The sequence below is a fragment of the Kryptolebias marmoratus genome, linkage group LG22 (genome assembly GCF_001649575.2).
Source record: "Kryptolebias marmoratus isolate JLee-2015 linkage group LG22, ASM164957v2, whole genome shotgun sequence".
Taxonomy (NCBI): domain Eukaryota; kingdom Metazoa; phylum Chordata; class Actinopteri; order Cyprinodontiformes; family Rivulidae; genus Kryptolebias; species Kryptolebias marmoratus.
In genome coordinates this window covers 22411747-22436903 of record NC_051451.1, presented here as the reverse complement: position 1 = coordinate 22436903, position 25157 = coordinate 22411747, and the positions used below count along the sequence as shown (strand labels likewise).

Here is a 25157-nt window from a genome sequence, read left to right as displayed (position 1 = left end):
GGGGTTCCTCTGATAACGAAAACAAACGCTGACTGAATTTAATTTCCTTGTTAGCCTGCGCAAATGCAATAATGGTATTACAGTAAATTTGTTTCCTGAGCAGTGGCTGCATGATGTTCTTCCTCCTCCAGTAATAAAAGAACACTGACCTTATCTGTTGTGTGTTTGTGTGTAGAGTCGGGCCTGGTTGTTCTTGTCGTGTCCCTGGTGGTTGGATTGCTTTTCCTGCTGGTCCTGGTTGTTGGGAGTCTGATGTGCTGCATCAGAAAAAGGTCCCCCACAAAAAGGTGCAAAAAAAATTGCTTTTTTTTTTATTTAATTTTTGTCAAAACAATTACCTAAAGCCATCAGCTTCAGCTTACATTTAAGCTCCTGCTTTTCCCAGGTTCCTTCCAGCGACCTCAGGACAATCAAACCCAGTGTTTCAGTCGAGCATTCTACGAGGCAGTCCTCGCCTCGGGTCGGCACACATCAGCCAGCCTACATTTCTTGAGTCGTCTGCCAGCCAAGCCTACAAACCTCTGGGCTCTGCTGCTGTCAAACCGCAGACCGAAGCTCTGAGGCCCAGCAGAGCAGCTCCAGAGGTGAGCCTCATGTTCAGGCTGTCGGCCTTTAACAGCAGCGTGTCGCTGCATGCGTTAGATTCATATTATCACCTCTGTATTAGACACGAGACTTCCATTTGTGGCAACAATTTTGAGCTGCAGACTCAGCCAACGTGTGCCCGCTGAGTTGGCACTGAGCCACACACTGACAACCAACGAGCATTTCTCAGCCATGAACAGACCATTATTGTTATCAAGCTGCAAAATACAGAAACGTTTCTGTTTTCTCTCCTTAAAGCCTCCCAAGAAAGCTCCAGATGCTCCTCAGCCATCTAAGATTCACCAGGTAATCAAAGTTCCTGATTTGGCTTTTTTGTTGTTGTTGTTTTTAGAAATAACCTTGTTTGCATATCCTGTGTTGCAAACTCTAAATAAATGTTTTTTTTATGTTGTTTAAAGGTTGCAAGGATTTTAATGCAGCCACCAGCTGTTTCCAGTCTTCCAGTTTATAATCAGGTAAATTAGCACAGTAACATGTTTTCAGCTTAAAAACATTGACTGTTTATTGTGTGAACGCTGAGTCAGCATTCGTCCTACTGTTTTCTTGTTTATAATTTCTTCTGTACGTTTTTTTGGACTCTGCGCACTTTGTGCTAGTTTAATCATTTACAAATCATTTTAGCTTCCAGCTAAGATTTTGCTAATTAGAGATTGTTATTAGTGTTTTGTTAATTTTTGCTTTGTTTTGCATGTTTTAACTTTAACAGTTCGGTTTTAGCTTCTTTAACAGACTTCAGCAAGCAGCATTAATACTGAATTTCCACAGAAACTGCAGTTTCTTTAGTCTAAATCGACACATTTCTTGTTGTTATCCTTACAGACTAAACCACAACCTCCCACCAGACCGCTGCCACCACTCACATCCAAACCAGTAAGTGACTACACCCTCATTTCTACCTTCACACATTTGACCCTGCTTGTGTTTACTGCGTGGCTGAAGCATGAGCATCCTGTCTCGCAGAAGCCGAAGCCTCCGATGCCTCCGAAGAAGCCCTCTGCAGGCCCGTCTTCGCTGCTGCACACTCAGCTGGTATGTTTTCAGACAGCAGACAGACTTTCCAACCACCAACATGGCTGCAATAAGGCATTCAGACATTTCTCCGTGCTATTAAAGGCATCCACGTTTATACAGAAACCTGTGGCTTTTGGCCTGGTCCCAACAGCAGCGTAATGGATGAACAGTGGTTGGGAACTTAATAAGCACATAAACTCCTCCTGACTGAATAACTGAGACTCTGACACAATGAAATGAAATAAATGTGTTCCAGCTCATTCTAAGTGAGTCTATTTGTGCTTCTAGGTCAGCGGGAGAGCTGCCCTGATGCCCCCCAGCAGGCCGAGATGACAGTGGGAATAACTCACTCTGGATTACAGATAGAGGATATTTGGGGGCTTTTTGTCCCACTTTGAAGGATCTAGAAGATCCTCTCAGGAGACGCTTGTCTGTTTTTAAAAGTGGAAACGAGATCCACCGAAGGGATCAACGAGATGAAGTAATGTTCTCCTCGCGTTACCACTGCCTGCGTCCTGTTGACAGAAATCTGCTCAACAGACAGCTCGATCGCTATGAATGGTTAATAGTTCTGCTGCTATGCTTGATTTTGACTCAGTGTTTAAGAGAAACGCCTAATTTGTCAACTCTTTATCTGCCAACTGCACTAAAAAAATGCCTTTGTTTACGTGAGCACGCCTTTCATGGTTTGACTGGATATTTTAAACCTCCTGGATATTTATTGAATATCTTATTTGACTTTCTGAAACCACCTCTGAGTGCTATAATGGTATTGAATGTTGCTTTTTTTTTACGTCGTTCTGGTACTGCCTTCTTGACAAAATATCGAAAACTGGACTGATTTTTAACCCATTGGTTCATGCACATGGGTGCTTAAAAGATCTTCCACTGTCCCAAAGAGGAGCCGATGTTTTACATTATTTTTTTTAATCATTTTTGTTCAATTTAGGTTTTTGATTGATTTGTCATTTTGAATGTCCATGTTTTGTTTTGTGTCTTAAACAGGTCACTTTTGTGCCTATTAATAATTGTTTTAAGAGCTGTAGATCCATCTTTACATGACGTGTATGCTTGTGGTCATTTTGTATCGCGCTTTTGTATTTTTTATTGATGATTTTGTCCTTTTATTGTTATTATTTTATATTTTTTTCTTTGTCTCACCTTGATCTTTTTTTTACTCTCTTTTTGGCAAAGATTACAACATGTTTGTATCATTAAATTATCTGTTCACAGCACAAACATGAACACTTTATTTAAAAAAAAAATTTAAACAGAAAAAAAGTTTTTTATATATATATATATATATATTTTCTTTGTGGGTGTTATAGGTACTTTATGTATTTTAACTGTAATTCTTAAAGATGTTTTCTATTAATTTACAAAAATTTTACCAATGAAAGGATTCTGATTCGTGTTTTTTTACAATAAACAGGACTGTCGCATTAAATTTGGTGTTTTATGTTTCTTTTTCTCCTGTTTTTTTAAACGTTATTCAAGGTTTTGCTGCTGTAGCTTGCAGTAGTGGTTGCCTAGCAACGCCTCAAACAACTTCTGTTCAGAGGGGCTAAAGAAGCTAGCTGTTAGCCTCGCTATAAACTTAAGAAACAGGGGTTGCCTTAAAAAAGAGAAAAAGAAATGGATCAGAAGCTTCAAGATTATGAAATTGAAAATTTACTTTCGTGGCTGGACAAGATACCGTTTTCTAGACCCAAACGGAAGTTAAGGAGAGACTTCAGCGATGGAGGTAGCTCACCTAGCTTCTGCTATTTTCAGCCTGTAATGAAGAGTTAGACGGTTTTTGTTTTGTTTTTGTGTTTGTATTTACCAGTGAACTGACAGTTTTCCTGCTGGACTCTCTGCAGTGTTGGTTGCTGAGGTCGTTAAACATTTTTTCCCAAAGTTTGTTGACCTCAGCAGCCTGACGGTTCCCTTCAACTCCAGAGAGGAAAAGCTTAGAAACTGGAACCTCCTCAACAGGCAAGAGAAAAAAAAAACATTAAATATTATTTTTATTATCATTATTACACAGGTTTGTTAAATCTGCAGCCCTAGTCATATTTTTTGTCACCCCTTCAAGCACAATACTTCAAATATTATCATAAATAAACAAATGAATCACTTTCACCCTTAAAATGTACTAATTTATGTGCAATAAATAATTATATAGGAGTTTTATCATCATAAAACTTGTAGGTTGTTTCCAGAATCTGGCATTTGGAAGGAACTTGACGAGGAGGAGATGTAAAAATAGGTGTAAATTGTAAATTTATGCAAATTAAGTTTAATTAATTCCCAAAAATCAGAGTGGTAGTTTCTGTCTGCACCAAACGAGACAGTAAAGTAAATATTGCTTCAAGTAGATCAACTGTATTGAAAGAAACACACAGAAACGTTAGTGATAACACTCTTAGATGCAACCCAGTGTGTTTCTGGGATAGACAAAATATACCAAAATGGAGATTTTTATGAGTTAAAATATACCTACAGGTTGACATTTTCGTGTGATGTGTGTTTTTCAGTACCAAAACACATCAAGCAGGACAGAAAAACTGAAGCATACGTCCAGCAGTTCAACGAAGCAATTGAAAAACGGAATAAACAAAATAAATTACAAAATATATTTTTATATTTCTTGCTCCTTTCGATCAATACTGTGACATAAAATCTAATAATTTGACTTCAGGACGTTCATGTACAGTAAAACCCAGCGTTCAGTGAAGCTTATAGACTCATTCAAATTTTTTCTCTTCATCTGGTCCTGAGAAGTCGTTCATCAAACACCCACCGAGCCCCTCCCTGGTCACTGATACGATTTATGGGCCTGCACCGTAAACATGTAGCTGTCCCTGTGGACCTCTCAGTAAATCACGTGCAATCTGCTGTCCGCTTGTTTTGTTTCATTAAAAACACATGTTGTTTTCTTTTTGTGTGTGTGTGTGGACAGGAAGGTGTTTCCAAAGCTGGATTTTTATGTGCCAGAGGAAGCAATAAGCAGGATTGTTCTGAGCTCTCCTGGTGCGATCGAGCCTGTGCTGAGCGCGCTCAGGGAGAAAATAGACAAGAAACTGGCGGACATCGCAAGCAAGAAACTAGTACTTAAACACAATAAGTCATGGGAAATGTTAAAGCTATTTACACAATGCTGAAGGTTCTGTCTGCATTTTGAACATTTTTTCCCCTTTTCTGATGTAGATTTTGAACAACTTTGACACCAGAAACCTGGAGAAAACTCCTGAAGGTGAAGTCTCTGTTACCTTTAAACCCAGCACCAACATGTTTGTTTCTTTTTTTATTTTGTTAAGCCACTCAACACAAAGTTGTGTTTGGATCTGGACCCAGAGGAAGTCTTATCTGGACCCAGATTGGTTGATGAATTTCAGTAGAAATAATATACTGTTTTAAAATATAAAAGTACACAGATATATATATTTTTACTTGCACTTATTGTTCCATATTTACGATAATTTATTTTAGGCAGCGCAGCTTTTCTAGTATTTACGATAATTCTTGGCCCTCGGTTTCTAGCATGGCTGTCCCTAAAAGATAGTTTAATTATATATATTCTGGGTCTCTCCTAGAGAATAATTTCTTAGGCGAACCTCGCTGAATTTTAATCAAAGGCCTCTGTTTTAAAGCCTTTCTTGACCTTAGAGAACAATGCTAAACATTTTGTTATAAGTCACTAAGCTGAAATGGATTGCACAAACTAAAACAGCTGAACTAAAACACGTGATGATTGTGTTTTGACTAACCGAATGCAACTTTTGTGGCACGTACGCTTGTGTTAGAGTATTTTTGGAAAATCTTTGCTGACGATGCCCAAAATGTGCCTTTTTTTAGCTTTAAAAAGGGAAATTTGTGCAATTTTAGATTTTTTTTGTAGGTACGTTTAATATGTGTGTGAGCTGACGGACACCAGGTCAGCATAAACCGACTCTCAGCAGCTGTCAGAGCTGATTCTACACTGTAGTTGTTTTGCTTCTCCTGCGTATCCCGAGCTTGTCGACCCTGCTGACAGGAGCAGAAATATCAGGGAGCGAGCAAAGACACAGAGAGTCAAAAACCACAGGACTGATGAGAAACGCTGCAGCTTTAAAGGAACTGGTGATAAATATCTCTTGTGTTTTCCCACACTTCTTTCTTCTCTGAATCCCCTCCTCCTCTTCTTTCCCCTTCATCCTCCACTATCAGACCCGGGGCTCAGGACTTTTTATCAGCTCCTAACTTCCAGACGGTCTCTATCATGTCTTCTGAGCTCAACGCTGCTGTGACGGACAGATTGTTCTCTCTTTCTCCCACTCCTTATCTGACTTCCTCGTTATCTCCGTTTCTGGCTGTGGTCATCACCCAACTGCCTCTCATCCTAATCTCTTAGATAAATCTGTGGAGGTGTGTGACCGCAGCACAATAGATGGGTTGGATTTGTTGTTTTGAACTCCCATTATGTAGTTGGAGAAATGTCACTTTTTTTTTTTTTCCTTTTAGAAATTCACGTGGCTGAAGCGAGAATTCTGGCCCAGCTGGCAAAAATGAAAATCGACGAGGAGAACATACAGAAAACCATGTATGACATTTTTATTTTCCACGAAAAATGAATGAAGTTCAACATCTGTAATTACCGCCCACTGCTATAGGAGGATAATGTTTTTTCTTGTGTGTATTTGTGTCTGTATGTTAGCAAAATATCTCAAAGTAACCACTGGATGAACATCTATAACTAGTTAGCTTTTGGAGTCAGTTCAATACAAAATGGCCGCCACGGCTACCCAGCAGTAGCAAAGACTGTGGCTAGAAAATGGCTATAACTAAGTCAGTTTGACAGATATTAAGCTGAAATTTGGTGAGAGACTGATGACCAGCATGTAGGTGCTAATAGATCACACAAGATCTTTGTTTCAAACTTTTACATTAACTATTCAAGCCTGTCTGTCTGTTAGCAAAATGTCTCTTGAGCCACTGGAGGGATTGTAATGAAACGTTCAGGAAGTAACCACTGGGTACACATCTACAACTTATTAGCTTTTGAAGCCACAGCTAACACAAAAATAGCAATAATTCAGTTATTTTACAGATACTAGGCTAATGTTTTATGTGGTAGTAGCTGAGAGTTATTCACACCTACTTTCACGGTTTGACCCAAACGCTACAACTTCTCAACGTAAAATGATCTCAGTCTAAAACTGGCATGAAACGTGGTGGGTAAAGTGCAAGGATGTGTTTGATTTTCCTTCCGCAGGAAACAGAAACTGGTCGTGGAGTCTTGTTACACAGTCAGGGACCCCACTCTCCTGCGACAGTTCCTGCTGGAAAAAGACGGAGCGATCCTGGATTTACAGGAGATTGTGAAGGTAAACCCTCTGCTGGCTGCCAGAAATCACCTTTGGGTCACAACACTTCAGCTCTCCTGGAAGAGGAGGGCTTCATGGTACACACTGACTCCCTGTTGTGCTGCACATGAGCTCGGTGTGTCATACCCTGTGTGAGCAGTGACTCAGCGGTGGCTCAGCGGATATAAACTTCTTTTTTTTCTATCTCGCTCTTGTCTTTTGCCACATCTGCATGAAAGAAAGAAAAAACAGAATGACGCATGTGGCCAACTTCTCTTTTTACCACACAAATTTTTATAGAGAAAAAAGTAACCTTTAAGTATTTGCTCCTTTTTTCGTGTAGATCCTGCAGACCAAAGTGGAGAAGCTGGAGCATCTTCTGCAGCTAAAGGACATACGGATTGCTGAGCTGACCAAGACAAACGCTTACTTATGTGTTTAATTTAACTCTTTGTTTACCATTTTGATGTAAATACCTTTTAAGAACAGTGAAACGACTCCTTATCAGTGTTGTGTTCATGCGTTTAAAGGAATAGTTTGGATTTTTTGAAGTGAACCTGCTTTAGTTAGTTCTCTGAAAGGCCCCAGTTTAACAACAGCTAGTCCAAACGTGTGGAAGAAAAGGACGGAAGGACTACCTCCTTGCATCAGAAGTGTTTCAGATGTTACAAGTAAGATGCAGAAAATATAACTTCCTTACAACTATTACATTTAAATTGATGTGAGTCAGTTTCGAGGAAACCTGGTGTAAGTGTGAAAACTGTTCCCGGAAGACGTGACTTCATTTCCACTCTTCACTTGGTGGGTTTCTAAACTCGATTGACGACAAAGCTGACAAATGACTAAATAAAGTTAAGTATTCTTGACCCAGGAGCTGATTTGTCTGCTGAATTAGTAATCACTTATGACGCATATCGGAAGTTAGGCAGGTGAGGCTGAAATATTCAGAGGTTTTGTCAGCGGTGTGAGTACAGCGTCTGAAGACATGACATCTAAAACGTCTAAAATGTGCTGTTTAACTTTCTCAGCATGTTTAATGCTCTCATTTAAAAAAAAACAACAAAAAAACAACTCAGGTTTATTATTGGCAAAGGAGAAAGGGGTGTTTTTTCCCGTGTCTGTGTGTGCTTCTTTGTTAGCAAAATATCTCATGAGCCACTGGACAGATTGTGATGAAACTCTATACCAGGGGTGTCAAACCCCAGGCCTCGAGGACCGCTGTCCTGGGAGTTTTAGGTTTTTCTGCTCCAACACACCTGATTTAAATGGTTTAATTATCTTTTCACCAAATCATCACGTTCTCCAGGAGCGTGGCAACAAGTCGTCCATTTAAACCAGGTGTTTTAAAGCAAGAACACATCTGAAACATGCAGGAGAGCGGCCCCCGAGAAATGGAGTTTGACACCCCTGCTTTATACACATCTACAGCTGCTTGGAATCAACCCCATTCAAGATGGCCACCACAGCCAATTGAACATAGCTAACACAGAAACTGAGCTAAAGTTTGTCATGGCAGTAGCTGGGAGTCCTTCCCAACACACACACCGAGCTCTCACAGATCGTATGTGACGAGGTTTGACCAGAACTGTAGCTCTGTCCCTTCTGATCAGATGATCTTAGTGGAAAACCTGGCATGAAAGGAAGCGAGCGATATGCATCCCCTCAAAAAAAAACAAAACTGCTTAATCATCCCAAATGCTTAGCCTCCTGTGGAGATTACTGCTTCAGCTCATTCAAACCAAGACGGTTGTTTTTACAGCCTTGGAGCCACTCCTGGTGATGAGTAAAACTGTTTTGTTTGGCACTCCTTTTAAAGTTCTTCCAGGAGCACATTTAAAGGTTGACCAGAAAGAGGACGAATGAGTCTTGCAGCCTAATTGTTCTGCAGATTTAAATGATGACTTCAAGCTCTGACTCATGGGAATGGGAGAGAAAGCTGCAGAACAGAGCAGTCGTCGGTGAAAGCGTCGTGTGCTGCCTTTTTGGAGGGGGGGATCTGGGTTTACTCAAAGATGAGGGACCGCACCCTGGATGTCTCCGCGGACGGACACATCCAGAAAAGCGTCGGGGTTAGATGCCTGAAATGATGTGGGAAGATCAGGGACAAAAGGAAGGAAAGAAAAGTGATGGTTCAGCCAGGAAGCTGCTGAAACCCGGCCTTCATCTCGCTTCCCTGAGAGGGACACTGAGCCGTCAGATAATTAGATCACCCAGTGAAACAAACACGGGCCAGCAGACACACAAAAATGTTAAGCTGAACACAGAATTGAAGATGAAGTGTATTTATTTTTTCTCCAGATTGTATTTCTCTCAGGAAACGTCCAGCCGGGGTTGGACAAAAGCTGAACTCCCTCCCTGAGGAAGCAAAGACGGATGATTTGACTTTTAGAGACCAGACAGCCCAGAGGGCCGGAGGGGTCATGAGAGGAAGCTGTAACTCATCTGGTCACACACTTGAACAAACTTTGAGAAGCATTTGTGACTGTTCCGGCTGTAAGAATAGCTTCTTTTTTTTGTTGTTTTGGGATTGTTTAAACATGAGGTAAAAGCTTTTTGGGAAGCATTTAACATTGTCGAAGTGCTTGATGAGACCAGTTCTCTCTGCTGGCAAACCTAAAACTGGCTCTTTGGAAAGTTGCTGCTTCATCCCTTCTGATTTGACTTATTTGCCTAATTTATTGTCATTGTTAAACTGAACAAACTCATTATTTTGAGAACCATTCAGTAAATACTTGAAACATCTTTAAAAAGCCAGATTTACTATTAAACTCAAAGATTTCACAGTCGTATCCATGTCTATTTTACATATTTCAGTTTTTTCTGTAAATCCATTCCAAACAAAATGTTTTCAAAAACTATATTTTTGAACCAGTTACTGAGTCTATAATTTGGTCTTTTGTTTGAGTAAATCAGTTTTTTTTTTTTTTTGCTCATTCAGCCACTTCACTCCAAAATCATCATCAGTGTTAGTTCACCTCCTGTTGGCACCCAGCGGTACTACACACACACACACCAACACAAAGAGAGGTACCAAAATAGGTTTTATTTTACAGAACATTGTCAAAACCTGGAAAACAGTTTTTGCATATAAACCTTTTAAAACAAGGAGACAATGTTTAACATTTCACAGATTGTACAAAATGCTGACCCCTCTTTTTGCATCTTTATTTGAACCCATCACCAAAGCGACGCAGAGCGCGACCGTTGCCTGCCGCAGTGCATCTCAGAACGCGAGCAACTAGCTGTGTTTTTGCCAACCAGAATCCAGGAGGCGCCTTGTTAGTTTGAATCTTTCAGTCTCACAAGCCTCGGAGAAAAAACAAAAAAACAAAACGAAACAAAAAAACCTTTTTTGTTTTAAGGCTTGAATTCTGAAAAGTGAAAAATAATTCGGCTAGTGAAGCACGGAGCTGGAAAAGTTGCAACTTAATAAAAACTAGCACCAACTTGCATCATAGACAATCAATATCAACCTTTAACTCTTTAAAAAGAAGGTGTGTGTGGGGGGGGGGACATGAACGGTTTCTGTGAAGTGCTGGAAGATTCTGTTGCAACAAAACTCAGTGAAGACGAAACAAAATTTAAAAGCTTTGTGTTGCCAATAATCCTTTAAAACGATTACAATTTGAAAATACTATGAACTTTTCCAGTCAATCATTTCTAGAATCACAGAGAAAAGCAAACACCGACAGCTAAAGATTGATTTCTAAAACGTTGATGCAATCAACCCGTCACCGTTACACATCTGCACGTTTAGTTTAGTTTAACTCTTAGCTCCGCTCACCTCTGCAGTGGGTTTTTTTTTTGTTATTGATTTTGGACAGATGTCTTTTTGTTTAAAATAAGACATTTCCTGAGAATTTACATAGATCTAGATGTGAGGAAGCTGTGTAAGAGCTGGCGGACAAATCATGGGCTCTGTTAATCAACTGAATCGAGCCGAACCACTTGAGCATGCACAGCTGCGTCGAAGCAAAGAAACAAATTTAAACTTCCTGCTGCGTAGCGCCCACATACAGAGGCGTGGAAGGGACACGGACTCTTTTTACCCGTTCACATCGCAGTAAAACGCCAAAGTAGGTCAGCAGATCTCTACAGCGAACGGCCAAAACGCCAGAAAAAATAAACTACACAAGCTGACATTCATCCACTGCAGAGAAATGTCATCCACAGATCTGGATGACTTCAGTCAAATAAAAATCGTTTGTATACTGACACCCTTTTTTAAACCGGTTCACTGTGAGCAGCGCCTGAGGTGTGATTAAACGGTTATTAACGCAGCCAACCGCTGACTGCGAGAAAAAGAAAAAAAAAAAAAAGATGGCACAGAGATGACTTAAATCACTCACATTTCCATAAGACTTCCAGCTTTTAATTAGTGTCACCTGTCAGATTTCAGTGCAGCAAAACCAGAAGCTGATTCTCAAAAAAAAAAAAAAAATCAAAACCTCATTTTCATCACAAATTATTTCTTTAAAAAATAAACCAAAAACAAACGATGAAAGCAGCTCCAAAAGCAAAGTCAAACAACGCACTAATAAAGCACATAAAGATCAGGGTGACTGCCTGTCACCTCAGGCAAAAGCGTTTTTTATGGTTTTAATTAATTAATTTATTTTAAAACCACGGCATCATTCTTGCTTCACGTCTCCTCCCCCCCAACAGAACGAAGGGGTTAACAACTCTTTCTGCCCCGCTTCTCATTTCCTTTCTCGCTCTTTTAGATGTTTAGTTTTAAGCCTGAAGTGCGCCGTTCACCAACCTGGCTGCAAAGCTAACCCCCCCGCCGCCCAAACTCATCATCTTCAGTGGTAAGACCAGTCGTGATGGGAGTCCTCCTGTCCTACGCAGAGGGCAGAGCTGTGGACTCAGTGTTTGTTTGGCTTTCCTCGAAGCAAGTCCGCTTCGGCGTTGGGCAAAGAAGGGGAGGGAACGGGCTTCGGGGGGCTGTTGCTTCCTTCGACAAACATGTTAGGAATGTCCTGGCCGAAGTAGATCTTACTGTTCGCCGCTATGGCCTGGTACTTCATCAGCTCCAGGTACTCTGGCGTTAACTTCAGCTGCAAAGAAGCAGGAGAAAGATCTCAGCGTGAGTGCTTAGTCAGAAGTATGAAGGGTGCCTGATTCAGCCGGGCGGGAGATTTTCAGCATTAATCACTGCATTCCATGGCTGGAAAAAGTCATATATAGGAGGTGATGCGGAAGAAAACCTAATCATCTAAAGCCCTTTTTATTATTTTTTTTAAATCAACACCATCTGGGCTCATCTTATCAAATATAATTTGCATTACTTTAAATAGGATTCTGTGCCTATCAGATGAACTGACTCATGTTACAGCAGATTTGTTTGGATTACCAAGTCAAATCAGATGGTTTTTTTAAGTAAGGAAACTGAAGCTTCATGAATTCATGAGTTTCCTGTTTCTATTACAATAACAATATGATTTAATTCAATCTATAATGATATAACAATAAAAATGAAAAAAGCTTGAGTTTTCATATTTCATCGTGATTTAGATCAGATCCTGTGTGTTATTTTAAAAAGAAGTGTTTTTACCCGGTTCGCTTCAGCAGACTTGGCAGCGGTGTAATATTCGGCATCAGCCTTGGCCTTCTCTCTGGCCAAAAAGGCAGCGTCTGAAACAAACGAGCAGTGTTGAACGAGACGCGTGACAAAGTAACAAACCACGCCGGAGCGCAGAGGGGGGAGAAAAGAACGAGCGGTGACACCAACCTTCGATTTCGGAGATTTTCTTCTCCGTCTCCTTCTCCATGATTTTCTGTTTGAACTGGATCTCTGCAACCTGAGCGACTTTCTGAGCCTCTGCGGGGAAGAAAATGATCATGAACAATTAAAAAAAAAAAAAGTGGACGGCTGGTGGGGATTTAGATTGGACTGATAATCATGCGAAGAAGAAGCAGCAGCACCAGCTTCACATTTACCAATAATGGCCTTCTTCCTCTCAGTCTCTGCTTCTTTCTCCACGACTTTCTGAGTCTGAGCCGTTATTAGCAGACGGGTCTTCTCTGCTTCCCTGTGGACGCAAACACGAAAACAAAGGCAAATATGTTCGTGAAAATATTTCACTTTCTTCCCGTTGCTTGAACCGAGTGGGAGGATTACAGAGAAACTGAAGCATCCACTAAAACATATGCAGGAGAGAACAAGGTTTATTAACTCACATGAGTTCAAAGTTCCTCCTGATAGACTCGGGGATCTTCGGCTTGGTAACACGAACTGCCTTCAATACGGCAGAGGAGGGAAAAAAAACATCTCTGTAAAACATATACAAGGCCTGTTGTGATAACATAGAAACATGGGTGCAGGAGTGTTTAAATACCTGTATTGTCAGTCCAGGTGCCATAGCATTAAGATCCTTCTGCAATGCAGTCTTCAGGTTTTCATCAATAATATCTAGAAGAATTGAAGAATTAATTGACATTATATTCTGCATCTCATTTTAGGGCACTTAGGAATGAATAGGAAGTACATAAATGCTAAGTTTCCCACCAAACAGCTCTATGTAGACCTCCTGTAGCGTGTGCACGCTGCAGAACTGGTTCAGTTCATGATGAATCTTGTTGAAAATTAGAGTTTTGTCGTAATCAGCGGTGTAGTTCCTCACAATGTCTACCACTGCAAACAAAATCAAACAAGAGTAGTTACAGTCTCACCATGCAGGATAAGGTAAACTAGAAGCACTCTGTCAGGACCCATTATCATCGTGATCTCATAATGGGACGGTTAATGATGACATCATCGTCATCATGTGATGTCATGTAATGTTGAGGCACTCAGAGTGCAAACCTCCATGGGGTCATTAAAACACTGTAGGAGCCGAACAGTTATACCGATCACCACCAAAGTTTAACCTCAACATTACCTGACAATTTCACCAAAAATCCGTTCATTGCTTTTTGAGTAATCTTGTGCGCAGACAAACAAACAAATGCCACGGAAAACATCATCAGTAATAACATCTGTAAACAAGCAGATGTAAACAGGTCGTACCTGCTGTAGGGACCAGCATATTAACAACTTCTATCCGGTCAAAATAAATCATCACACCACCGCTGTGGAGAGAGAGAGAAAAGAAAAAGGTGTTCAGCATTTAATTATTTTAAAGACAGGAGGATTTCTGAATAACCCTTTCAGTGAAGTTAGCTGCACCTTGTTCCACAAGGCACGTTCTTGATCTCATCAGTCTGGAGTGTAGTCTGAAACAAACAAAAAACAATCAGATACATAAATAACATCTAATTCATTTCTCCCAAAATGCATTGTTAATTGAAGTAACCCACAATATTATAATAACACGTTTACACACTAAACATATTTATCCCTAGAAAACTGCAGTAAGATGACGCACGAAAAAGTTACATTTATTCCTTGTTAAAAATGTGACAACTGATTAGTTTCTGTAGCAGTTTTGCTTGAACCATCAGAAATAAAAAGTAATAAATGGACTTCAGATTAAAAAAAAATACTAATAACTTTAGTCTACTTTTAATCTCTATACAAGTTAAAAACACTACTTTTAAAAAAGAAAACTAACATTTAAGATTAATGTAACACTCCACGCCATTTATGACGTAAGTGGTGAATATTTTTTTCTTAATTATAAATGGTAATTGACAAAACTATGTTTTTCAACATGTTTATACTATTCCAAACATACATAGCTGAACAAAATAGTGCATTAAGTGAGGGTAAAGCAGAACGTTGCCCAACATCTCTGCAGGATGTTGTTAACTTATTTATAGAAGATGCCACCTGCTTCCCACAAGCACAAGGGTAAAACTGGGGAAAAAGATTAAATTACCTGCACTGATCTATAAGTGGTAATGAAAGGCAGCATAATGTGATATCCTGGACCATTGGGAGAGGTTAACAATGCGCCGCCTCTGAAACAAATCCAAACAAATTGTTTGGTCACAGTTAACATCAGCGTACGTGGATGCTTGCATGCAAACCTCATCTCTGTAGCAACAACAACTTAATTCATTTGGCAGACTTAATTGCGCAATAAATCAAAATGTTTTGCATCAAGAGAAAGCAAATGAACAATGACAGGCAAATAAATTAAAACAACACAAACGTGTAAGTATGAATAAGTTGTGGAGTCTGAATCAGTGAAGCTCACGTGCAGCGTACCAAATTAGTAACTGAAAGTAAAACATTGCAGAGCTTTACGTGCACAGCACTAGCAATAGGATGACACAAACAAAAATAAAAACAACCTGAAAGTAAAAATGTGGCACTCCGACAGTCAGGAAGCGGCTTGTTCTGATCCTATCAGATTTATATCACACACACACTGTAAGTCCACCCCTAAGCTCTTTATACTTCACTTCTACAGAGCCAATAAAGCACCAAAAATATAATAAAACGCCACTCATACGCCTTGTACCCACATCTCACTTTCAGCACAGAGTTACATGGTTGCCTCTGGGATACCTGTAGTACACAGCGAGATGTCCTTCCTCGATCTTGTGAATAGAGGAGTGCAAAAAGATGGCCATCACTCCTGCTATTGCTGAAAACACTGCCCCGACATGCGGCATCGTCATCCTCACTTGCACTCACCTGAGGGCAAAGAAAGAAGCATAAACACACAGAAATGGTTTTACAACATCCACTAAGCCAGGATAACATGAGGCCTAAGGTCAGACACCTACACTGATTCCTAGGAACTAAAACTGCAACTAGTTCTCCCTTTTTCTTTAAAGATTTTTGCCAAATGTGGTTAGAACCAACAGAGTAACGATGCAACTTATTTACAATCCGGACTGCATGTCCTGCTTTGTAGAAATAACCTTAAAAGTGTGTTTATAACGTTACTGTATATATACTTTCTGTAAAATACAGAGGCAAGCATTATCAGTTCCAGGCAAATCACTTCAATCAACACTGGCTGACATTATAGAAACTAAAGCTACAAACCAGACTGAAATAAGACATTGGTGATAAAGAGGAAGACTAAACAGAGTAAGTTAGTTAAACACAGGCGCTCCTAGGTTTGCTGCACCTCACAGAAACAGGAGTCGTTTGCTCTAAATGCTAACGCTAATAAAAATGATTAACCTGCAGGTTAACTTTGAAGGAAATAAGTCTTTGTGTCGAGTAACAACATAAAACGTGCATTCCATAAATATGCATTAACCAAGCGTAATCAGCACTCTGACCTAGCATTCGTTTTGTATGTTAGCCTAGCATGCTAACTTTAGCTAGCTAGCTAGCTGTGGCTAGCGGGTGGGTTCGGAAGAGTCGGCATCGTAGCAGCCTGAAGCTAGCTTCGGCTCGCGAGGCTGCGAGCGTAACGCAAGGCTAACCACGCCACCCCCGTTCGCCGCCATCAAACCTACTCAGAGTCACGCAAGCGTTAAAATAAATGACCGGCTGCTGACATAAATTTACCACAGCGATAGAACCGTCTTCCCTTTTCTGGTCTTATCATTCAGCGACCCATCCCCCGCCCTCACCCCGCCTCCTCCTCAAACAGGTTTCAGAACGTAGTGGACCGAGTATAGCAGGCCCTTGTACCATATAATCAAACCACACCCTCAACAAATAAGAATGTTAAAAGGTTTGTTTTTGATCCATTTAAAGTCATATTAGAAATATCTGGAATAGTGTTTTATTTGGGGTATCTAAAATTAAATCTGTGACTTGTATTAATGGAATTGTAGATAAAAAAAAAATAAAACAGAGGCCACAGCTTGATTAAAAAATAGTGTGATCCAGATCATAATTTGGACTACCACTAAAATGTTAGGTTTTTTTTTGTTTTTTTTGTGACAACCCCAACATTTCCTGAGAATTTCATCCAAATCTGTTCGTTAGTTTACCTGATCTTTGCTAACAGACAGATAAACAAACTAAAAACAGACCTTTGGTGGAGGGAACAAAAAGAGAAGAGACTAGTTTTTAACAAAGGGGTTACCTGTGACCTTTGACCCCAGCACCTTGAAATCAACAGTGATCCCCCGTGACGAATGAGGTGTCCAGCTGCAGAGTTTAACACTACTGTTACACAGCTGCAGAGTTAGAGCACAGGCTCAGCTGTGGCTTCGACCTTTGACTGGATCAGCACCAGGATTTAATCCCTTGCTCCTTGTACCGTGTTTGAAGTTTCCTGAAAATTTCATGAAAAACCATTCATATCTTTTTGAGTAATCTTGTGCACAGACAAACAAACAAACATAACCTCTTCAGCAGACGTAAAAAGATCCTCTAAGTTGTATCTGTAAGATACTACATCAAAATTATGACCTAACATCTCATTTATATGACTCATAATTACCAGATGCTAAGTCATAATTATGAGATGTTAGGTCACAATTTTAAGATCTTATAATTATGACATAAAATTGTTTAAATCAAAGTGGTGGAAATGAGCTTCTGTATGGTAGTAGGATTACAAGTAATCCAGAATAAGTAGCTATAATCGCCAAAAAAGGTGTCCCACGAAGGCAAAAAATCAGCACAATGTGACATAGAACAAAAAGAAACAGTTGAAACTGATTCACAAAGCAACCACGAAGATGTTAAAACAAACAAAATCTGACACACAGTGACCATAAATCGACTGGAAGTGAATCATAAAAGCTATAAAGTGACCAAAAGTTACATCTGTGTGGTTTGTGTGTACTTTATGATTATGTCAGCTTAGATATCCTGGTTCTCTGCAGGAAAAATGAGAACATTTTACACGTCTGTGCCCCGGGGCCTGTTTGTTTTATGGCTGTCTCGAACCAAGGAGCTTTAAAAAGATGAAACGTTTTGAATGTTAGCAGCTCCTTTACTTTGTTGAGTCTACTTATACTTATTAAAAAAAACTGAGGCAAAACACTGTATATGTTTCACATTTTTGTAAAAATTTATTTACATCTCATTTTGTATAAACTATCAGCAGCAATGTTTCACTTAGGACATTATCAGAAAAATATATACATTATTGCTACCACCAGGAAAACCTTTGGAGATTCTTTAAACATGTGTAATTTAAAACAAGCACGGTTTGTCTTGTTCTATTCAATAATGTCTTGCAGCGGTACACACACACACACATATATATATATATATATATATATATATATATATATATATAAATAATACAAAAAGCTTTTAGTCTGTGCAACACAAGAACAGGCAATTATTAAATTTGACTCTCTGAAGCTACTTAGATTCGACTTCCACTCCTCCAGCCCGAGTCCAGCTCCAGTCCTGATCCTGAAGAGGAAAAAAAAAAGTTGTACTACTAAATAACACACTCAGTCTTTTCTCTAAATTCAAACAGACATCTTATAGGACAAGCTGGTGGTTCATGTTTACAGTACTAATATCGTTCACATGCAGCTTATTGCATCGACAGCTGAGCGGTGTGCGTAATTAGCATTCGTTAAAACTGCTTTTATGCCGTTTAGCACAGAGATTTGCAACTTTATGTTGTACCGTAATGCTGCGCTCCACCTCCTGGGTGGCGTCTTGCAGCAGGGAAGTGAGATGACTCATGTATCGCTGGTTTTCATCGAGTAAGTGATCAACCGTTTCCCTGAAAGAGACAGAAGTTCAAGACGTTGAGTCATCGGACATCAGGTAAGAACTATTTTCAGCACTCTGTCGGTCTTGTCAGGCCAGACAGTGACCTCTTGTGGCAGAAACCAAATCATACACCAGGTTGCAGATTTAAATGAATGCTCATCACATTTTAGCTAATAAAGGAAATTAACGGCGACAAGACGTTTAAGAAAGACACAGAAACGCTTTGAAACATGAAGGTATTTTACCCCTCGGGCGGTTGCTGCGTAAGTGACGGACAAGGAGAATCCCTCTGGGCCTAAAGACACAACCAACACACTCTGTTAGCTTCTGATGTCTCACTTTGAATGAAGAATATTTCCTTTACTCGCACTTATCGCACACTTACACAAGCAATCTTGAGAAGGAGCCAGATTTCTTTCTGTCTCTTTATTTGCATCTGCATCAGTTCGGCACTCGTATTCTTTATTGTCACGCGCGCCTCTTCCAGCTTCGGGAACAGATCCACGATGTGTTTCTTACATGTCAGGATTTCGCTTCAGGGTAAAGAGAACAATCGGGAAACTGTAAAACGAAACGTCCGGCGAGCAGAAGTCTGCACGGTCGCGCGCGTGTCTCAGCTAAACGTTTGGAGGAGTTACCTCAGATGAGTGTAGTGGTCCTTCATCAGTTTCTCCTGGTTCTGGATCATGTGGAGGATTATGACCACCATGGTGGTGCTGTCGCTGTAGCCATGCTGAGAGTCCGAACCTGCAAAAAACACACAGAACATTTGGACACACTTCAGACCAACCATTCGGTATCCTGCTCATTAAAGTTGCAGCAATGCGAACCTGAAACCATTTACATCATCTGCAAAGAAAGTATTTCAACCTAACTGTATCCACAGCAACAACAGTTTTATCTGTGTAAATGTTTATACTAACTTTTGCATTTAGCCTTCAGTTGCTTGTAGAACTCAATAGCTTTATCTTCACTGGAAAAGAAAGAAAGAAGAACAGTCTGTGATTATTATGGTTGTTCAAAAGCCTTTTCCAAACTTATGCTGAAGTAAAAAAAAAAGTGACATTAACAGTATTTAAAAGAACAAATGTTTCTCAAAGGTACAGTGCCGACGCTAATATGGGTAGGAGTTTCTTTTAAATGTGCTATTGTTGGATTAAAGAACGGAACAGATTTGAGGCACATCTGTGAAAATGCAAACCAGAAACACAAAAAGCCAGAGAGAGTTACTGACAGGTATAGCAACCCGCCCACTTGTTTCCTGGACATCGGACTCTTCTGCAGCTCAAAAAGCTCAGAATGTAGAACCACTATATCTTCTTCAACACGACTCACGTCTGCAATCTACAGCGAGAGAGAGAGAGAGAGAGAGAAATATTAGAACTGTTTTGACTTCAAGTATCAGTTTTAAATGAACTGCAGTGACGTCACAGATGTCCGACCTCTGCAAATTCGTCAGCCTTCATCTCGCTCTCCTGCCACGACTTCAGCATTTTTTGAGAAGCTCCACGTAAACACAACAACAAGAAGAGGAAGACCACTTAGGGTTTAAATGTGGAATCAAAGTGAATGCAAGTTTAACAGCCACTCACAGATGCCGGTGTTCATCTGCTGAGCGAACTGCTCAAGATCGTACTGGATGTTGATCTTGAAGATGGCCAGCTTGGCGAGGAGCTGCTGCGACTCTGAAAGCAGCACTTTCTTGAATCGCGTAAGGTTGGTGTTGTATCGCAGCAGGCTAAGTCTACACAGACATGAGCACAAATTAGGGACGCTTCAATTTGTTGGCATACTTTAAAGACAAAAAAAAAGAAAAGAAGAGCTGCATCGTGCTTACATGGCAGTCCTCTGCCCCTGGTACATGCGGAGGTAGTCCTCCTTCAATCCACATATGTAGCTGATTGCTTCACCCCACACCTTTTTGAGAATTAACAGAGGCAGCTGCATCTTCATTTCCCTGACTGAGAACAGGACACAAAAAAACCCTTAATGCAGCTGATAAGTGCATCTTATCAAGTAGAAGTCTAATCCTACTCAAAGAATATTCACCAATTTTGAGTTACAGAGCTACTATTCTTAAAACTGCAATCTGTCAGCAACTTTTAAGGTCAAAAGAAACTCCAGAGACAGCAGGAGGAATGAATGATTGATGTTTCGAACTTCAGAATCAGAGCCTCACCTATGAAGTTAACAGCGACTGACGGATCTCTGGGGTTCTGTGGTCCGGGATACTTGGTTAGGCTCTTATCAAACAGGAACACTATGAAGCTGTCCCAGCCGTGCTATAAGGAAATAAAAGAAACAAACACAGACAGACTTATCAGATTACATAATTTACATTTTCACCACCAGAAACAACAGTAACGTCTAACTCAGGAAATTACGATGTTTCAGAACAAACCGACACTGTTAAAATATGAAAATAAAACAAGGAGGAGCGCTGTTGTATGTGTATACATCTGGTCTCATGTTTCTGCCTGTGTTTTTTAACGTACCACACCCTCCGGCAGACACTGAGCTGGCGGACACCTCGGGTCCAGAGACTTCCCCGTGTCCAGCAGCAGCTCTTGGCTCAGCACGGGGATGTGAGTCTGCGTTTGTGTCTCCAGGCGATGCTGCAGGGAGAGCAGACTCTCCTCAGCACCCAAAGCCATGGAGTGCAGCTGGCCGGACGTCATGTCCAAAATGTGCATGACCTGGAAGAAACAGGTGCAGAGTGACAGGTTTGCTTTGCGCATGGGCCTCTTTTCTCGCGTTAAAGCGGACAGACATGAGGTTCACAGCGACCGACCTTCATGCTGACGATATTCTGCAGAGTGGTGTAATAGCAAGGCTTGTTTGTTTCCGGATCAAGCCCTCCACCGCGCAGTGCAGGATCCCACAGCAACAACATCTGCAGCAAGGACTCCATCGGTTTCTGCAGCGCGCTGTGGACACACAAACAGGCGGCACGCCGGTTTCTCAGCAAAGTAAAACCCTCTTCAGCTCCAAAAAACCACTGAGTGAAGCTGAGCTCCTGGGAGTGACAAGGCGTCTTGGTGTCTCTACCTGCTGATGTTGTGGGGATATGGCAGTTGTGCCAAGAAATGGACTTCTCCATTCATGTCCTCCTTCGCCATGATGTCTTTAGGTCCTTTGTTCTTGACTTTGTTTATCCTGCAAAATCGGGAAAAAAAAACAGCTCACCGAAAACAAAATGGCTGACAATAAATGCCTCTGTCAACAACAACTAAAAAAAATACTTTTGTCTGTATTAAGGAAACAAAACTACTAATTTTATTGCTGAATCAATTAAAAGTGAGAATGATAAACTGAAATCTTAAATAAAACATGTAAGGATGATCATAAGTCATCATTTATGGATGATTTATTGGGATAAATATGGATTATCACAAATATTGTGACTACCACAAGTTATATATAACTATATAAATAAAATAATAGAACCATGTGCAAACCAGACATAACTTGGTAAAAATAACATCAACATCAGGCCTTTACATGTCATTTTAAGTCTTGTCATAATTGTATTTATTTTGTTTTTTGTCATTTTTTTGCACGTGTTGTCAGTATTATTATCTGTTAATAACACTATGACGAGATCTTTGTTGTTGTTTGTATTTTAATTTGTTTGGACGCTGGTTAGAATGAAAGTATGTTTTAAATTAAATTCTACTAGAACTGGTAAATGTTAACAATGTGAAAGAAAAGGAACGATAAGATCTTTATAAACAGAATTTTGCCGATAAAGTAAAGATATTTGTGCCACACAGACTCAGACTTGGGTGAAAACATGCATTAAACTTGTTGGCACCGAGGGTTCAGGAGAGGAGGAGGACAGCGGCACAGTGGTAACATTAATTCATCCTAACCTGGATTAAATATGTGGATTGATCTGTGAACAAATGAACCGCTGGCTCACCACTGTACGGGCTGCATGTTGTGCAGAAATGGCCGAAAGCCACAAATGCATTCAAAAATGACGGTCCCAAAGCTCCAGTAGTCCACGGTTACAGTGTAGGGCTTACTCTCGAACAGCTCTGGAGCCTGCCAGAAAGATTTAATAAGAGGGCATGACTCTCAACATACTGAAAATAAAAACTGAATTAAGGAAACTGCATCACTTAGTTACCAAATACTGAAGCGTCCCAACAAAGGAGGTACAAAGGCTGCCCTGATCCAGATCTTTTGCATATCCCAGGTCTATAATTTTATGGATAATCTTAAAAAAAACAAACCCATTATTAACAAACAAATAAGAACAGCCCTGCAGATTACACAAACTACACGCATTTCCACACCTTCCCATCAATCTCTTGCAGGACGACATTCTCTGGTTTTAGGTCTCTGTGAATGATTTTATTCTCATGGAGATACTGGATACCAGAACCTGCACACGATGAACAGAAATCCATGTAAATTACGCATCAACGTGTGTGACTTATCAAAGCAAAAGCAGGCGAGAACGTTACCCATGTCACTGAGCAACGAGAGGACTTCACTCTCCTTCAGCCCACAACAGTTTTCAGGTTTATTCAGCACCTAAGTAAGAAGCATGAGGTGTCATTTAGAGTTATTTAGGGCTTTCTTTTTAAATAGTAATTTGGTACCTTGCGCAGGTCTCCTTTTGAGCAGTACTCCATAGCCAGCAGCGGCAGGTCGTTTAAAGCGATGGCGGTTAAATCCTCTGGGACTTCTCTGGCTTGAACAACATTCACATGGTTCAGCCTGTAAAAGAAAACGAGCTGTGGTCTGAAACCTACAACGAGTACTGAGCATCTTTCGTCAGTATCAGAGTGTGATGACCCTCACTTTGCCATGATCTGGATCTCCCTGCTCCAGAAGTCTTTATTCTTGCTGTTCAGCTCCAGGCGGCAGAGCTTCACCGCGATCCTTTCGCCGGACTCCTGCTCCACAAAACCAGAACGAGACACATCTGAGCCTGGCCCCGGTCCCCCCGGGGGTGTACAGATTCAATGGCAAAAACTTACAAGGTTCTGGTACAGGTAGACGTGGCCGAAGCCTCCCATCCCAAGTTTTTCCTTCATTTCCCATGAGCCACACAGCTGGCCCTGTTTAGGCGCCGCTCGCTCCATCGTGAGGAAGGATCTCTGCAGAACAAAAACAAAGCAATACCTTAGATCTTACACACATTTATGCATTCAAGGATGACATTTCACATGCATATTACGACTTCATCCACATCTTTAAACTACTTTAACTTATTTTGCTTTTTCCAAAAGCTTTTTCTTGTACCATTTGCTCCTCAAACACATAAACAATCCAAACACACACTAACCTAAATGATCTGTTTCACCCCAAACTGCATCCACTAGCTTTGATTTTGCCCCTTTTCTTTTAACTCAACTAGTTGTTTTAGTCACTTGTTGTTCCAGGACACACATAACTGTCACTTAAGCTTAAAAACAGCCTCAAACACACGTCGACTACCTATAAAAAAACTGCCTACCAAAAAGTAAAGTTTACTCCACAAGTCAACTCACCTGCCCGTCTTCAGTAGGCAAAAAATAAAGGCGTACTTTCTTCCACAGACCAAACATTGTCGATTATTTTCTCGGTTAGTGTTCGAGTAAGACCGAACCGCCTGGAGTGTGCCTCTACTTAACAGCCATGGCTTTATTTTTCGGGGTTTTTGGCTCTTGTTTTCTTCAGAGAAAAGCTCACGACTTGAAGCGCAGCCCAAACTGAAAGTACACTGGAGTGGGAGGGGAACTGAGCATGCGCAGAAGCAACTTTGCTTTGTTGTTCCTCCTCAGTTTATTTATTTATTTACTTATTTATTTATTTTTGTCCATTTAATGTATTTTGTTTTCTTGCTTACCCATAAATAGCGCATTTAGTTCTTAGGGCCAGAAATAGTGTAGGCTTTTTCCTCTTAATCGTCATCTTTATCGTAAATGGTAGGGAAATCCCTGGCAGCTAGAAAAAAACACGCACTTCACCTATTTGGTCACTAGATGGCGCCAAACACAAAGTTCAGATAATTGGACCTGCTTCTACAGTTAATTAACTTCTGATGTCAATCCGATATAAGCAGGCCTCCACAGCCAATCAACTTTAGTTAACACAAAAATATCATTTTTAAAGACACTAAGCTCTACTTTGCTGTGGTAGTAGCTGAGCGTCATCCCTAAATCATACTCTGAGTGGAAACAATATCTTTGTTTTATCTTTGGGATAAAACACAGTGGGAGATATGCATTCCTTCAAGGAATAATACTTTGATTCCTTCATCATTTGCTCCCAGTGAGTTAGAGTGTCTTGTAATCTTTTAAATTAGCCTTGATTGATAGCTTTCCAGGCATTTTTTAAAGCCTTTTTTTATGTGTCAGAGGAATCACTTCTGTTTGTTCAGAGCTGAGGCTAAGGAAGTTCCTAAACTCCAGAAATGAACAGGTTTTGTGTTTTCTTTGTGATGAAATTGAATCTTTAGGCACTTTGATAACAGCAGACTGCCACAAAAAGACATTTTTTTTCTCCTTTTCTGAGTTTTTTTACATACAAAATAATGTTTTGGTACCAACAAGATGAAACATGACGCACCTCCTGGGTCCCATGTCAGGACTTTGAGACACTTTTTTCCCATTCTCTTAAAAAGACGTGCCTTTCATGAACTCTCCCAGACATGACAGCTCTTTTGTTTTCCA

The 25157-nt window shown here is 40.4% G+C and overlaps 4 protein-coding genes across 6 annotated transcripts in view; 2 read left to right on the top strand and 2 right to left on the bottom strand.

The window, feature by feature from the left end:
• Positions 1-3058, top strand: part of adam8a (ADAM metallopeptidase domain 8a) — a 9649-nt gene extending 6591 nt beyond the window's left edge. The window contains exons 20-26 of the mRNA XM_037973650.1: positions 176-287; positions 386-584; positions 844-891; positions 1005-1061; positions 1426-1476; positions 1567-1635; positions 1906-3058. Coding sequence (XP_037829578.1) covers positions 176-287; positions 386-584; positions 844-891; positions 1005-1061; positions 1426-1476; positions 1567-1635; positions 1906-1950 — 581 coding nt within the window. The 3' untranslated portion in view covers positions 1951-3058. The remainder of the gene's footprint in view (positions 1-175; positions 288-385; positions 585-843; positions 892-1004; positions 1062-1425; positions 1477-1566; positions 1636-1905) is intronic.
• A 110-nt stretch (positions 3059-3168) lies between these two features.
• spef1 (sperm flagellar 1) lies at positions 3169-7810 on the top strand. The gene is made up of 7 exons (XM_017412854.3): positions 3169-3361; positions 3480-3594; positions 4562-4709; positions 4810-4855; positions 6103-6181; positions 6854-6965; positions 7288-7810. The coding sequence occupies exons 1-7, from the start codon at positions 3253-3255 to the stop codon at positions 7384-7386; spliced, it is 708 nt and encodes a 235-aa protein (XP_017268343.1). The 5' UTR covers positions 3169-3252; the 3' UTR covers positions 7387-7810.
• Positions 7811-9968: 2158 nt separating this feature from the next.
• On the bottom strand, positions 9969-16452 carry erlin1 (ER lipid raft associated 1). 3 transcript variants are annotated; one of them, XM_017412845.3, is made up of 12 exons: positions 16363-16452; positions 15403-15531; positions 14768-14849; positions 14116-14162; positions 13957-14018; positions 13456-13581; positions 13286-13359; positions 13128-13186; positions 12888-12979; positions 12679-12768; positions 12502-12581; positions 9969-12004 (listed from the first exon to the last, which is right to left on the bottom strand). In XM_017412845.3, exons 2-12 carry the CDS (start codon positions 15513-15515, stop codon positions 11813-11815), a joined length of 1017 nt encoding a protein of 338 aa, XP_017268334.1. In that variant the 5' UTR covers positions 15516-15531; positions 16363-16452; the 3' UTR covers positions 9969-11812. The 3 variants fall into 3 exon arrangements, with proteins under 3 accessions (XP_017268334.1, XP_017268335.1, XP_017268336.1); XM_017412846.3 differs by having other exon boundaries at positions 16353-16409; XM_017412847.3 differs by lacking the exon at positions 16363-16452 and adding an exon at positions 16311-16335.
• A 1349-nt stretch (positions 16453-17801) lies between these two features.
• Positions 17802-24205, bottom strand: LOC108234021 (inhibitor of nuclear factor kappa-B kinase subunit alpha-like). The gene is made up of 22 exons (XM_017412840.3): positions 23994-24205; positions 23481-23600; positions 23302-23396; positions 23100-23217; positions 22962-23031; positions 22791-22879; positions 22622-22711; positions 22412-22536; positions 21538-21645; positions 21281-21416; positions 20985-21185; positions 20669-20771; positions 20327-20450; positions 20082-20233; positions 19932-19993; positions 19724-19833; positions 19413-19462; positions 19128-19236; positions 18875-19022; positions 18735-18784; positions 18400-18499; positions 17802-18177 (listed from the first exon to the last, which is right to left on the bottom strand). The coding sequence occupies exons 1-22, from the start codon at positions 24048-24050 to the stop codon at positions 18124-18126; spliced, it is 2271 nt and encodes a 756-aa protein (XP_017268329.1). The 5' UTR covers positions 24051-24205; the 3' UTR covers positions 17802-18123.
• Between the last annotated feature and the right edge of the window lie 952 nt (positions 24206-25157).

Bases quoted from the DNA above. Each gene is read 5' to 3' on its own strand.
- erlin1 (XM_017412845.3), bottom strand. From the start codon at position 15,515: ATGACGATGCCGCATGTCGGGGCAGTGTTTTCAGCAATAGCAGGAGTG. The intron at 14,163-14,767 runs GTAATTTAATCT...TGTTTGTTTCAG, and splicing joins CCACTTATAGATCAGTGCAG to ACTACACTCCAGACTGATGA. The intron at 12,005-12,501 runs GTAAAAACACTT...GCTTCTTTGCAG, and splicing joins AGTCTGCTGAAGCGAACCGG to CTGAAGTTAACGCCAGAGTA.
- LOC108234021 (XM_017412840.3), bottom strand. From the start codon at position 24,050: ATGTTTGGTCTGTGGAAGAAAGTACGCCTTTATTTTTTGCCTACTGAA. The intron at 21,417-21,537 runs GTAGAGACACCA...GTGTGTCCACAG, and splicing joins TATCCCCACAACATCAGCAG to CGCGCTGCAGAAACCGATGG. The intron at 21,186-21,280 runs GTCGGTCGCTGT...TGTTTCTTCCAG, and splicing joins AGAATATCGTCAGCATGAAG to GTCATGCACATTTTGGACAT.
- spef1 (XM_017412854.3), top strand. From the start codon at position 3,253: ATGGATCAGAAGCTTCAAGATTATGAAATTGAAAATTTACTTTCGTGG. The intron at 3,362-3,479 runs GTAGCTCACCTA...GACTCTCTGCAG, and splicing joins GAGAGACTTCAGCGATGGAG to TGTTGGTTGCTGAGGTCGTT. The intron at 4,856-6,102 runs GTGAAGTCTCTG...TTTTCCTTTTAG, and splicing joins CCTGGAGAAAACTCCTGAAG to AAATTCACGTGGCTGAAGCG.